Source organism: Somniosus microcephalus, chromosome 2 (assembly GCF_052327205.1).
Source record: "Somniosus microcephalus isolate GS21.2 chromosome 2, FLI_Smic_1.0, whole genome shotgun sequence".
Lineage (NCBI taxonomy): Eukaryota > Metazoa > Chordata > Chondrichthyes > Squaliformes > Somniosidae > Somniosus > Somniosus microcephalus.
The window spans coordinates 147,497,920-147,512,493 of NC_140988.1; the positions used below are offsets into that span (position 1 = coordinate 147,497,920).

Consider the following 14,574-nt stretch of genomic DNA (forward strand, 5'->3'; position numbering starts at 1 on the left):
TCTCACCATTTAAAACATATTGGCCTAGAAATTCAGTTGCCTTAGCGCCGCTTTTGAGGCGCTGGAGGGACTAGCGCCAGAGTTATGGCCAGTTTAAAAATTCCCTGGGGCCCTAAATCGGCATTGCACCGGTAGCGCTGCGCCGGCACCGATGACGTCATCGGTGTGCGCAGCGTCCCGGTTGCCGTGGTAACCCGCCCGAACTCCAAAATTGAGCTGCGGCCGCCTCGCCCGTGGCAGCCGCAAGCAACGTTCTGTCAGAGGTGCCTTACTCCAGTTTGCGCCGGCGCATTAAAGGCCCCGCGGCGGCCGGCCACTTTCCCGCCAGCCGCCTGCCCGCAGCTCCCTCCCCGGACTTCTCCCCCCCCCCCCGGAACAGATGCAAGCCCGGCACTTGTCCGAGGTGCCGGGCTCATTTTTAAGCTGATTTGCGCGGGCCGCGGCTGGGTGCAGGCAGCTCCTCCTTAACGGGAGGAGGAGGCCTGCACGTCCCCAGCCTGCCGCACCGCATCGGGTGCCGCAGCGCCAGAATTGCGGCGCGAAACGGCAGTTAGCGCCGATGTACCACCGCAAAGACCCTTCAGTAACGCCGGCAGCCGTTTGGGCGCGGCACTACTGAATTTTTGGCGCGCGCAGGGGGACTTAGCGCTGGCACTAACTTCCGGCGCTAAAGCCCTGCCTACGCCAGAACCCAATTTCTAGGCCATTCTGTTTTTCTATTCTTCCTACCAAAGTGAATAACCTCACATTCCCCCACATTATACTCCATCTGCCATGTTATTGCCCACTCACTTAACATGTCTATATCCCTTTGCAGGCTCTTTGTGTCCTCCTCACAGCTTACTTTCCCACCTAGCTTTTATCATCAGCAAACTTGTATACATTGCACTTGGTCCCTTCATCTAAGTCATTAATATAGATTGTAAATTCTGGAGGCCCAAGCACTGATTCTTGCAGCATCCCACTAGATACAGCCTGCCAACCGGGAAATGACCCATTTATCCTTACTCTCTGTTTTCTGTCTGTTAACTAATTCTCTATCCATACTAATATATTACCCCCAACCTCATGAGCCCTTACCTTGCATAGCAAACTTTTATGTGGCACCTTATTGAATGCCTTTTGGAAATCCAAATATACTATATCCACTGGTTCCCCTTTATCTACCCTGCTAGTTACATCTTCAAAAAACTCCAAAAATTTGTTAAACACGATTTCCCTTTCATAAAACCATTTTGACTCTGCTAAATCATTCTAAGTGCCCTGTTACCACTTCCTTCATAATGGATTCCAGCATTTTCCCGATGACTGATGTCAGGCTATCTGGTCTGTAGTTCCCTGATTTCTCTCTCCCTCCTTTCTTGAATAGTGGGTTACATTTGCTACCTTCCAATCTGCTGGGACCGTTCCAGAATCTAGGGAATTTTGGAAGATCTCAACCAATGTTATGTTCATTAATAACTAGTCATTTTTATTAAGAACAGCTAGCTTTTGCTAGACACTTTATTGAGCAGATGTGGACTAGGTACAGTATCTGTAGAGGCATCCATCTTGACTGCTGCCTTGTGGGTAGCCTGGTGCATCATGGGTAGTCCACTCTTATATACATACAGCACCACCTAGTGTACCATTCCAGAATGACAGGTTACTGATCATTACATCCCCCTTTCTTTGAGGTTAAACAAAATCAATATCAATCAATATCAATCAATCATAACAACATAAACATCTTCAACAGTCAATACATTTTCAATGTAGTTTTCTTTGTACTCAAAGATTAAGTCTATCAGGCTTTTTTACTTCATGTGTGGATCTTCTCAGCACTGGTAAGTCTGATGTGTTTTCATGAGAGCCTGTATGTGTATTTGTGTTAGATTGTTCTGGTGGTGAGTTACAAGATTCAGTTGCGGCATTGTTATCGATTTGCTCTTCGATAGTCTCTTGTGTTTTTAGGAGGGAACGGCGGTTCCTCCTGAGAATCTGGCCTTCCTCAGTTCTAACAGTGTATGACCTTGGTCCTACTTCCTCAAGAACTGTAGCTTTCCTGTTCCATAAGAACATAAGAACATAAGAAATAGGAGCAGGAGTAGGCCAATCGGCCCCTCGAGCCTGCTCCGCCATTCAATAAGATCATGGCTGATCTGATCCTAACCGCCAATCTACTATCACAGAACCATCTCCTGAATCTAACAGAATTAGACACACAAAATAGGAGCAGGATCAGGCTACACGGCCCCTGGGCCCGCTCCGCTACCCACAGGGCCATGACCGATCCGAACCTAGATTCATGTCCAAATTCCTGCCCGCTGCCCGTAACCCTTAATTCCCTTTACTTCTAGGAAACTGTCTATTTCTGTTTTAAATTTATGTAATGATGTAGCTTCTACAGCTTTTTGGGGCAGCATATTCCATGGACCTACCACCCTCTGAGTGAAGTAGTTCCTCCTCATCTCAGTTTTGAAAGAGCAGCCCCTTATTCTAAGACTATGCCCCCTAGTTCTAGTTTCACCCATCATTGGGAACATCCTCCCCGCATCCACCCGATTCAACCCCTTCACAATCTTATATGTTTCAATAAGATCGCCTCTCATTCTTCTGAACTCCAATGAGTAGAGTCCCAATCTACTCAACCTCTCCTCATATGTTCATCCCCTCATCCCCGGGATTAACCGAGTGAACCTTCTTTGTACTGACTCGAGAGCAAGTATGTCCTTTCTTAAGTATGGACACCAAAACTGTACGCAGTATTCCAGGTGCGGTCTCACCAATACCCTGTACAACTGAAGCAATACCTCCCTATTTTTATATTCTATCCCCCTAGCAATGAAAGCCAACATTCCATTGGCCTTCTTAATCACTTGCTGCACCTGCATACTAACCTTTTGAGTTTCGTGCACCAGGACCCCCAGATCCCTTTGTACTTCAGTACTTTCCAGTTTCTTGCCATTAAGATAATAACTTGCTCCACGATTTTTCCTGCCAAAGTGCATAACCTCACACTTTCCAGTATTTTATTCCATCTGCCAAATCTCTGCCCACTTACTTAGCCTGTCTATGTCCCCTTGCAGGTTTTTTATGTCCTCCTCACTCACTACTTTCCCTCCCATCTTAGTATCATCTGCAAACTTTGATATGTTACACTCGGTCCCCTCCTCCAAATCGTTAATATAGATTGTAAAGAGTTGGGGACCCAGCACTGACCCCTGTGGAACACCACTTGTTACTGATTGCCAGTCTGTGAATGAACCATTTATCCCAACTCTCTGCCTTCTGTTGATCTTCAATCCTGACAACATCATCCCTTGTCAATGGTTTCAGAGTTTTGGATGACTTGTCATAGTATGATTTCTGTTTCAGCTTTAACTGTTGAAGTCTCTGTCTCAGTTCCTTACTCTGCTTTTCTTTTGCACAGCAGGGTAGCGTGGTACGCAACTTGCGACCCATTAGGAGTTCAGCAGGTGATGAACCAGAGTCTAAAGGTAAGGTTCGGTAGCTCAGCAGGGCGAGATAAGGATCAGACTTGCTTTCTGTCCCTTTCTTCAGTAGCTGCTTGAGAACTTGAACACCTTTCTCTGCCTTACCATTCGACTGAGCATACAAAGGACTGGATGTGATGTGTTGAAAGTCATAATGTGCTGCAAACTGTTGCCACTCCTTACAGTTGAAGCACGGACCATTGTCGCTAACGGCAATCCTGGGAATTCCATGTCTGGCGAAGATGGATTTCACATGCATTATGACACTGCTTGCTGTGGTGCTTGAGAGCAGTGCCATCTCAGGATAGTTAGAATAGTAGTCAATCACTATTAGATAGTCTTTACCATTTAAATGAAAAAGGTCCATACCAACCTTTTGCCATGGTGCTGTTGGTATGTCAGCTACTATTATTGGTTCCTTTGCTTGTTTGTTTTGGTGTTTCTGACATGTCTCACATTTGCCTATCATGTTCTCAATGTCCTTATTTATGCCAGGCCAATAAACAGTGTCTCTTGCTCTCCTTTTGCATTTTTCAATTCCGAGGTGTCCCTCATGAATCCTTTTGAGCATGTCTGGACGTAGAGCCTGTGGAATGACTATTCTGTTCTGTTTTAGTAATAGTCCACTTGCGACACTCAATTCTGACCTTATGTGAAAATATTTTGGACAGGAACCTTTTGGCCAACCATGATGAATGTTCTCTATTACTGTTTGCAATACTGTATCTTTTACTGTTTCTTCTGCTATTTGCTTTGATTTTGTGTCTGACATGGGCAGCGCAGCAGTGACCATACTCACATGAACATCCATGTCTTCTTCAGTAGAGCTCACATGACTCATTGTGGGTGCTCGGGATAGTGCATCTGCTAACACTATGTATTTGCCTGGTGTGTAGATCAGTTCAAAGTCATATCTTTGCAGCTTCATCATGAGTCGTTGAATCGTTGGAGACATCTCGTTCAGGTTCTTTTTTATGATGGCAACCAGTGGGCTGTGGGCTGTCTCAACTGTGAAGGTGGGAAGTCCATATATGTAGCCATGAAACTTTTCTAGTCCAACTACCAAGCCTAGACATTCCTTTACAATCTGGGCGTATCGACACTCAGTATCAGTCATAGACCTGGAGGCATAGGCAACAGGCTTCCAATCTTCACCCTCTGCTTGTAGCAAGACCGCACCTAGGCCATCTTTTGATGCATCCGTTGACACTTTGATTCTTTTTGTTGGGTCAAAGAAGGTGAGTACAGGTGTGGTTGTCAGCACTGTTTTGAGGTTTATCCACTCTTGTTCATGTCTTTCTGTCCATGCGAACTCATTTGTTTTACGTAGCAGGTCTCACAGACAGGCTGTCTTGGCTGACAAGTTAGGAATGAACTTTCCAATGAAGTTTATCATCCCCATGATGCGTAGCACTCCTTTTTTGTCAGTGGGTCGGGGCATTTTGAGTATGGCGTTTACTTTTTCCATATCTGGCTCTATTCCTTTACCAGATAGATTATCTCCTAGGAAAGTGACTTCCTGGACGCCAAACTGACACTTGGCTTTGTTGAGCTTCAGTCCATTCCGGTGTATGCTCTGTAGCACTTTAGTCAGTCTCTCATTGTGTTCTTTCAGTGTGGAGCCCCAGATGATGATGTCATCAACATAGACCCGAACTGCTTCCAGACCTTCAATTATGTGTTCCATCGCTCTATGAACGATTTCAGATGCAGATATTATCCCGAAAGGCATTCTGAGGAAACAATACCTGCCAAATGGTGTGTTGAAGGTACAGTATTTGGTGCTCTCTTCATCCAGTTTTAGTTGCCTAAATCCTTGTGAGGCATTGAGCTTTGTAAAGTATCTGGCACCTGACATTTCACTGGTGATTTCTTCTCGCTTGGGAATCTGGTAGTGTTCACGTTTTATGTTTGCATTTAAGTCCTTTGGATCCATGCATATTCTTAGATCATTGTTCTTTTTCTTTACACATACCATGGAGTTAACCCAGTCTGTTGGCTCTTCGACTTTCCTGATGACTCCTAGTGTGGTCATTCTGTCCAGTTCATTCTTGAGCCCGTCACGCAGGGGTGCTGGAACTCTTCGTGGAGCATGTAACACTGGCTGAGCATCCTCCTTTAGCTGGATCTTGTAAGTGAATGGTAGAACTCCAAATCCTTTGAACACATCCTGGAAATTATTTACTACAGAATCCACTGAGTCATCTGGTCTGCTTATGGCACAGTTTATACGGTATACTCTCTTGACCAGTTCTAAGTCCTCACAAGCTTTGTCACCCAGTAGCGAATCAAGTCCTTCAGCCACAACAGAAAACATGAGATGATGCACTTTGTCTTTGACTGTCACTTTAAGCCTGCATACACCTAAGCTCTCTATTTTCTGTCCATTATAGTCCTTTAGTAGTACTGACTTTTTCTGTATTTTGGGCTTTTCTTTCATGTTTTTAATGTCACTCATACTGATTAAGTTTGCTTTTGCCCCAGTGTCCAGTTTCAATGTAACTAATGCTCCATTTATCTGCAGTGGGATCATCCATTTGTCCTCTTTTACTGCATTAATTTTATGTTCAGCATTGTCCATATCTGAGGGCTGCACATTTTCTGTATCATTTTTGACATTGTCACATGACACCATTCGTACAAAAAATGTCTCACTTAAATCAGTCTCCTCAATCACATTAACTCGTTGCCCTTTCTTTGTTTTTACTTTTGAAAAGCATTGTTTGGCAAAGTGATTCTTTCCATTACACTTTGTGCACATTTTTCCAAACGCTGGGCATTGTCTTAACTGGTGTTTGTAACCACAGTGTTTACAATTAAAAATTTCATCCTCCGATTGCTTTTCATTTCTGTTCTGCCTCCGTTTCTTCCCCTTGTAGGACACAGCACCGACAGCAGCATTATCACTCATTACAATCGCATCATTATTGATTTCACTGAAAGTCTTCGCGTGCTTTCGAGCTAGCTCGCTGGCTTGGCATATTTTCACAGCAATTTCCAATGTTAGTTCGGTTTCTCTCAACAGACGTTCCCTGACTTTTTTATCATGAATACCAAACACAATCTGGTCACGAATCATGGATGCTTTCAGCTCAGAGAAATTACATGTCTGTGCTTTCAGTTTCAGATCAGTTATAAAGCTATCAAAAGTCTTATTTTGCTGCTGTGTCCGAGAACAGAAGATGTACCTCTCATAGGTTTCATTCTTTTTGGGAGAACAATGTGTATCAAACTTCTTTAGCACATCGTCTAATTTTCCTCTGTTCTCCTCTGGATTAAATACAAATGTATTAAATACCTCTATCACCTGTGGGCCTGCAACCGTGAGCAGCAACGTTATTTTCCTTGTGTCTGGCTTCGTACCTTACCCGATGGCAGCAATGTAGAGTTTGAATTGTTGTTTAAAATCTGCCAATTGTAGTTGACATTTCCTGTGAGTTTCAAACGCTCTGGTGGCTTCAAATTCTCCATGTCGCATTGCACATTATTCAGCAGATCTTACCAATCCTGGTACCATGTTATGTTCATTAATAACTAGTCGTTTTTATTAAGAACAGCTAGCTTTTGCTAGAGACTTTATTGAGCACATGTGGACTAGGTACAGTATCTGTAGAGGCATCCATCTTGACTGCTGCCTTGTGGGTAGCCTGGTGCATCGTGGGTAGCCCACTCTTATATACATACAGCACCACCTAGTGTACCATTCCAGAATGACAGGTTACTGATCATTACAACCAATGCATCCACTATCTCTGCAGTCACCTCTTTTAGACCCCTAGGATGTAGGCCATCAGGTCCAGGGGATTTGTCAGCTTTTAGTCTCATTAGTTTCTCAAGTACTTTTTCTCTACTGATACTAATTACTTTAAGTTCCTCACTCTTATTAGCCCCTTGGTTTCGCCACTATTTTTGGTATGCTTTTTGTGTCTTCTAGTCTTATTTATCTTATCTACAATTGCAGTCTAAAGCCGGGCCTACTATGCCCAGAGCTGCTCGAGCTCGTCCTCCAAGGCCATTTGCAGTCTCCTCAATTGAAGGCCAGCAGCCTTCCACATCCTATGCTGCAGCCACTGGGAAGCATCTCGTAGGAGCAATAGGAGAGGCACAGGCACATGGAAGATAGACACTAAAGGAATGCACAAGCATGATTAGTTTCATTTTGTATGTGTTATTTAATGAGTGAATTCATAAAATTAGATTTGAATTTGCATTTCTTAGTGTTTTTTTATTTTTGTGTTATAAAAAGGACAATGTGATGGTCAGTGATAGAGGAAAGGTAAGGAATATGGGACTGTTGGTGATTGGGGAGGTATAGTTCAGGTTACTGATATCACTCATGAATAATCTGATCATGTAGAGCCTGGACAGAAAGGGTCTGTCTACGTTATAGCTTCCCTTCCTCCTCCTCCTCCACTTCCTTCCCCTTCTAGCAGCTTTCCTGCTTTGTGTGGCCGTCCCTCATTCTCCCAGTCATACTCAATTCCCAGAGACAGCCCTACCAGGCCACCCATGCTTGGAAGAAACTTGTTTCAGCACAAGCTTTTAAATGACAAAGAAATTATTACAAGACCATAATCCCTGTAAGAGTATTCAGACTTTAGACCAGTATAGTAAACTTCCAAAAATGGGTACAATTGCACCAGCAGCCAGAAGAAATAATCCACCAAACTAACTTGTAAGTACTTCATGATCCCTTTAAATAGCACTGGTGGGGGTGGGGGGTCATTCATTCTGTTTAACACATGTTCAGCTATACTGGTGTGAAGAGTTGTACACTCATTCGTGTCACCGTCACGCTGCGCTGCATGTTGCCGGTGGACTTTTGGCATGTACACGCAAACCTATTTACCAAATTGGCGTCCTGTGCATTTCCTGTCAGCAGCGTGCGCGTGCATCTCAGACCCAATTTTCAATTCTTATTTGGCTATGTAGCACCTAATAAATGGGCACTACATGGACCAATTTAGCCCCTGTGTTCTTGAAATACCAAGCATTAATGCAGAAAATTTCACAAAATTTTATTCTTTTAAAGTTTCAGAAGACAGGGCCGAAACTCCTAACAGGAAACCCACTATAGTGCAAGACAGCTGGAGGAGGCCCAATGGATTTCTGGGGGGACCAATTTGTTCAGGGGTCTGGGGTGAGCTGATTTTCCAACCACTCCAAAATGACTCTTGATGTTGTGGGGCAGGGGTGGGACAGGAAATTATCCCAACTGGAACGTTCTTGGCTCTGATCTCTCCTCCGCACAGCAATCTGGACACTGGGATGAATCCGGCCTACAAATTGTTCAAGCAGCAAAAATGAGGACCAACAGGCCAACTGGGGATTTAAGCCTGGATACTGCCAACAGCATAATCACAATCTAACCAATAACAGCTTCCTTTAGAAGAAAATAATGTTGTGAGCCAATGGTGCTGACTGGCCAGTGAGCAGCTGGCCATTGTTTTCTTTCACATCCGCTCTCTTTAGCAGGCACCCAAGGTGTACCCATATTACTATGGATGCCGACCAATGCCATTTAAATTAAGTGACCCTACTCTGACCAGAGAATTTTTGGCCAAGATTTGTTAGCAGAAAACAGTTTCTATAAAATGTTTTTTCTCTAGACAACTATGTTGTCTCTCATCTGTTAGACAACTAGACCCAAAATTCCTGTGAGCACTCTTTGCTGTTGCAGACGCAGTGGAGTCAAATCCCCAGCCACTCATGCCAGTAACTTCTAAGGACACATCAATGCCGTCCTTCCCGATGGAGGCCCAGAAAGTCAGAGTGATGCCATGTCACTCCGACCCAGTACAGGAAGGCTGGGAGGGGCCTTTCCAGACAAAGAGAAGCCCAACTCTGCAGCTGTTGGGCTGTCTTTGCAAGATAATTGACCCCCTCCAGCACCTTGGTGCCTTTTCTGGGCCCATAATGGAACCAGGTGTAGTTTCCATTAGATCCAATAGGAGGCAGACCAGACAGTATTTCTCAGGAAGCCTGGGAACTCTCCCAGAGAAGGCCCCTCGATATAAAGAGGGCAGGTAGAAGATCAGCCCATGCCCCCCTCCACAGATTTACAAGGATGTTGCCGGGAGTAGAGAATCTTAGCTATGAGGAAAGACTGGATAGGCTGAGTCTGTTTTTCTTGGTACAGAGGAGGCTGAGGGGAGACCTTATTGAGGTGTATAAAATTATATGGGGCATAGATAAAGTGGATAGAAAGGACCTATTTCCCTTAGCAGGGGGGTCAAAAACCAGGGGGCACAGATTTAAAGTAATTGGTGTAAGGTTTAGAGGGGATTTGAGGGGAAATGTCTTCACCCAGAGGGTTGTGGGGATCTGGAACTCACTGCCTGAAAGGGTGGTAGAGGCAGGAACCCTAACCACATTTAAAAAGTACTTGGATGTGCACTTGGGATGCTCTAATCTGTAGGGCTATGGGCCAAGAGCTGGGAAGTGGATTTAGGCTGGATAGCTCTTTGTTGGCCAGCGCAGACACGATGGGCCGAAATGGCTTCCTTCCATGCTGTAACTTTCTATGATTCTATGATTCCCCTTACTGGAAGTTAAAGGACTGTACAAATGAGGCGGAATCCCGATGTAACTGGGTTCCTCCCCAAATTCCTGCCCAACTCACGGATGAAAATCAGGTTTTCTTCCTCTCCAGCCCCAGGAATCTCGGGGCCCTAGAAAAAAATCTGTGCTGGCTGTTAATGGCATAGAAACGATGGTGCTGGAGACCAAACTCATGCTTTCTGTTTTGTTAGTTTGGAAGTGACATTTTGTGATATTATCATATAAACACTTAACACACTTTTATGATAATATACACAGAATAATTTCCAGGCTTATAGCTTGCTTAGATAAAGAATATTATGGAAAAAAAGGTCTCAGAGGAAATAAAATATTAACTTCTGCTTAAACTTAGGGAAATTACTCCTCATATTTTCCTCAGTTGAGATCTAATTTTCTTTGATGATCTGAAGGTCTGGTAGTTTCAGTAAAATTACTTCACTTCAGACACAGGTTCATGGAATCTATCTGCACTTTATTCATATTCCATTTTTGAAACATGAACGTATTCAGTTTGGATCCTGATAAAAAATACTATCACAATTTTTATTTTTGTGTATCTAAAGTTTATTAAAAATATATAAACAAAACTTCCAGTACAAAAGCATAATTTTTCCTTAACACTGACAAGAGGAAATTACTAGATTTGTAATTTATTATGATTTATGGACACCAGCTAGAGCTTATGTGAACAGAGTTGTACTTCATTAATAATTTATTTTGAAATAAAAGCATTTTTCTAGCAATTTTCATTGGAGCATTTGAAAATAGCACAAAATGTATACTCTTTATACTACTTCCATTATGATCCTTTGTTGATAATTATTTATATGCACAACTGAAGTTTGTTCTAAGAACTCTATCAATGTGAATACAATAAACACTGGTGTAATATACTCCATACTACACTAATGGATCAATTGGTAACATACACTACATGATGTACAATCTTTTTCTCTATAATAATGCTCCATAAAAGTCATGTTTACAAAACACAGTAGAACTTGATGTCTGTGAATCTCTTAAGTGACCAATATTCACGAAGAATATTATGTAGGTCTGTCGTTTCTGAAAGTGGCTACATAATATAACTGGTGTGATAAGACATGCCTACATCTTATAGGGCCGCAATCATACTTAACACACACACACACAAACACCAAAGTCGACGAGTTATTGGGGAACGACATGTTATATTGTGCACATGAAGTATCATCATGGTATTGCAGGTAAGTGGGGCCACAACAAGGTCACTTTCCATCTTTGGTGTTTCTAAAAATTGAGGAAAGGTTGGGTCATGTTTTTGAATTCCTGATGTACACTCCCAGAATGCCAAGCTCTCAAAGGTAAAAATTTACTCATGGTTTCCTACTCTTGTATCATATAAATCCCAGGATCCCGGCCTTGTGCCAGTTTGTTTTTCCCCATTAAAAAGGTCTCCTGCTGGAAAGTCTCCAGTCTGTCTAAAGGAGTAGGTTAGAATTGTCAAACATTAGAGTGTCAAATGGCCTCTGGATCAATCCAGGTTTTTGTGGGGGGGGGGGGGTTAGCTTCAGGGAGCCTAGCATATTGACACTCCATGTGTGATGAACCTCCAGAAAATACCACACTTGATTGTGCTTCTCAGGACAGTGAATAGAAAAGAAAGAATAGATGTTTAGGTCATGTTAACAACAGCAGCCAATCCTCTGCTCATTAGACATCCCTATAGAGAGCAAATAAAGTGGGAAAGCAAAACAAAAAGTACATTAGCATACTTCTAGCTATAACACAAATTGAGATTTTTTTAATACTCAGCATAGCTGAACTGTGGTGATATGCTATGCCGTTCAGCACTGACCAATGCAGTACACTGCCTAGATCAAAACACAAACTAAGTGCCTCCACAGCTAGATCAGTATGTCTATATTAGCATGTGCCGAAGGCTTTAAATACCATGCAAATGTAATAATCCATTAACGGTCACTGACGTTCATGATTGTTACTTAAAATGCTTAGGCTCCAAAAATCCATGGGCAGCAATCCCAGCTATTATGCTAGGATCGAACCTTCCGGTGCTGACCTCACTGAAGTTTGCGACACCAGAGGAAAGACTCCTCATTTGCTTGGGGTCAATGGGTACCCGTGCCTTTCCAGACACATATCTGGCACCCACTTGCCCCATATGGTCAGAAAATTTGGTATATGTCCACCATCGGTGGAGGGGGGGGGGTGCGTGGATGCCTTGGCGCCCCATTCCATGAGACTTCACCCATTTCCTCTTTGGTCCCTTGTGTAAGGGGGCAGACACATACCTTTAAAAAATGTTTTTCCTTCCTTTGGGGGTCCAGACTGCTCCATGGACCTGGACTATCCTCCACCCACCCTCACCAGATAGACCCTAGTTGGGTCCATCAGGAGGCCATTATGCCTCATCTCAGTGTATCGGCCTCAAAGGGAAGTGGGATGTCCCAGCATAGGGAGTGCCTGCTCCAGTCCACAGCCCCTTGGTGTTATTGGCCTTTGTAAGAGGCTCCACCCCTTACAAGGCTGAAAGGGAACATCTGGAATTGGTGGGGACCTAGCGTAAATGGATCCTGCCTTTTACCAGTGGGTTCCATTGAACTCCCACCGGAGTTACAGCTTAGGTGGTTTAAGTGTAACTAATCATTGACCAGTTGACACTAGTTGAACACTATTAAGAGGTAGTGGAGAATTTGGTTAGACAATGTGGAGTTCTTGCCTATTGTGATGGTATCTTAAGTCCTTCTAATAAATTGAGCAACTAAGAATTTGTGGATGTTTTTTGCAAGTTTTAATTGAAAGTCCAGTCTTTATGAAGATTGATCAATTGATCAGGCTTCCCAAAGTAACGCTTTAATTCTGATAAAGGGAAGTACTTAGAGAAGAACTTTGAATCATTTTAGAAATGTGTGGAGCAATGTTAGAAGAATTTTGATAGAAAGAGAAGCACTATGAATGCTTAGCCAGAAGTATAAGTGCTTTGTGTAACATGTGAAAAATACAGTTAGCTCGGTAGTATAAGTTAGTAGAAGCTTATGATTAAATCATTGTAAAATATGTGCAAGGTGTTAGGAAATTATGTCTACAGACAAGCCAGGAAGGAAGAAGATTGCATACAGTTCACTGCAGGCATAACCTGGAGGTGAAATCAACACCATGAATAGGAAGTCTGATAGGTCTTAATAAAAAGACAAAACTGCTGTCTGATCAAAGAGGAGATAGCTTAGAAATGTCTGAATGTGTAAATCGGGAGGAAACGCTGCAATGCAAGTGCTGCTGCTAAGTGCACCTACACAGCCTTTTACTCTGGCTATTCAGCATTTCCACATGAGTTCCTGCCCACACAGTGCGACCACTATTCTACAGCCTGAAGAAGTGTTTGCACAAGGAGCATGTTGACTTAAAGGGCTTCAGTAGCCATTTAAATGGAACACTTTTTTTTAGGTATACTATATATACTAATATACAAAATGTTATTGATTTTTAAGCTTTTCAAAGTTACTTCCTTTCTCCTTTATAATATTCAGTGTTTACTTTATTCAGTAGATGCTCATACTGGCCGATTGATAACAACGCCACATGTTAGAGTATACATATCACAGAAAATTGTCCAGATTGCTCTTTGAACATTTCATAAGGATAACAGCTGCAATCTTTTTTTCCCCATTCTGTAGATGACTTGTCATTGACCTAGAAATCCTTGTCCCAGCCTGATAGTTCATCTGGGGGAATATCCTTATCAGGAAGATAGGTGTCAAAGTATCTATAATCTGTAGGACCGTTAAGCTTAGAAAAAAGAAAAATATGTTATTCAGCTTTTTCTCCCCCAAAATACAGGCCTTTAAATTATTAGGTTAGTGATGAATTATTCTCATCAATGACTCATGAGAAAAGTTAGGTTTGGCCCACTTGGCCCATCAGAACTCTTCCCTCAGGTACCTAAACTCTCCTATCACCTCAACCAACTGTAATTTCAACAATCACAGTGCTTCTGCCCTTACTAAATATCTTGGCCTGTTGATTAATTAATTTAAATATATACAATAAGTAAAAATTGCATAGAATTTACAACACAGAAACAGGCCATTTGAATCAATTGGTCTGTGTCGGTGTTTATGCTCCACACGAGCCTCCTCCCACCCTACTTCATCAAACTCTATCAGCATATCCTTCGATTCCTTTCTCCCTCATGCACTTATCTAGCTTCCCCTTAAATGTATATGTAAGGGGACAAAATATCTAGAATTAAAGTTAGCAGAAACAATAAGGCTAGTAAGCTTGTCCCCTGTCCTTGCTTAGGAATGTAGAACGAGTAGATAAGGCAGGACAAACAGATTCTAATAGAATGAGGTAAGCACCTCATGACTAGAGTAGAAACAGATACGTTAGCATACTAATGCTGTAGAGATGGGTCTCTGCGAACCATTCAGCAACCTTTCTGATAAGGAGCAACGAATGGATGCAGCCCCTCTAATAAACTATACACCAATCAATGATCGTAGAAGGGTTGTGCACACGGAGTGCACGCCCCGAGTTA

The 14,574-nt window shown here is 42.8% G+C and overlaps 1 protein-coding gene across 1 annotated transcript in view; it reads right to left on the reverse strand.

Annotated features, from left to right (window-relative positions):
• Nucleotides 1-10,588: 10,588 nt before the first annotated feature.
• The window catches only part of prkg2 (protein kinase cGMP-dependent 2), a 179,100-nt gene continuing 175,114 nt past the window's right edge, over nucleotides 10,589-14,574 (reverse strand). Inside the window, exon 16 of the mRNA XM_085965162.1 lies at nucleotides 10,589-13,823. Coding sequence (XP_085821288.1) covers nucleotides 13,728-13,823 — 96 coding nt within the window. The 3' untranslated portion in view covers nucleotides 10,589-13,727. The remainder of the gene's footprint in view (nucleotides 13,824-14,574) is intronic.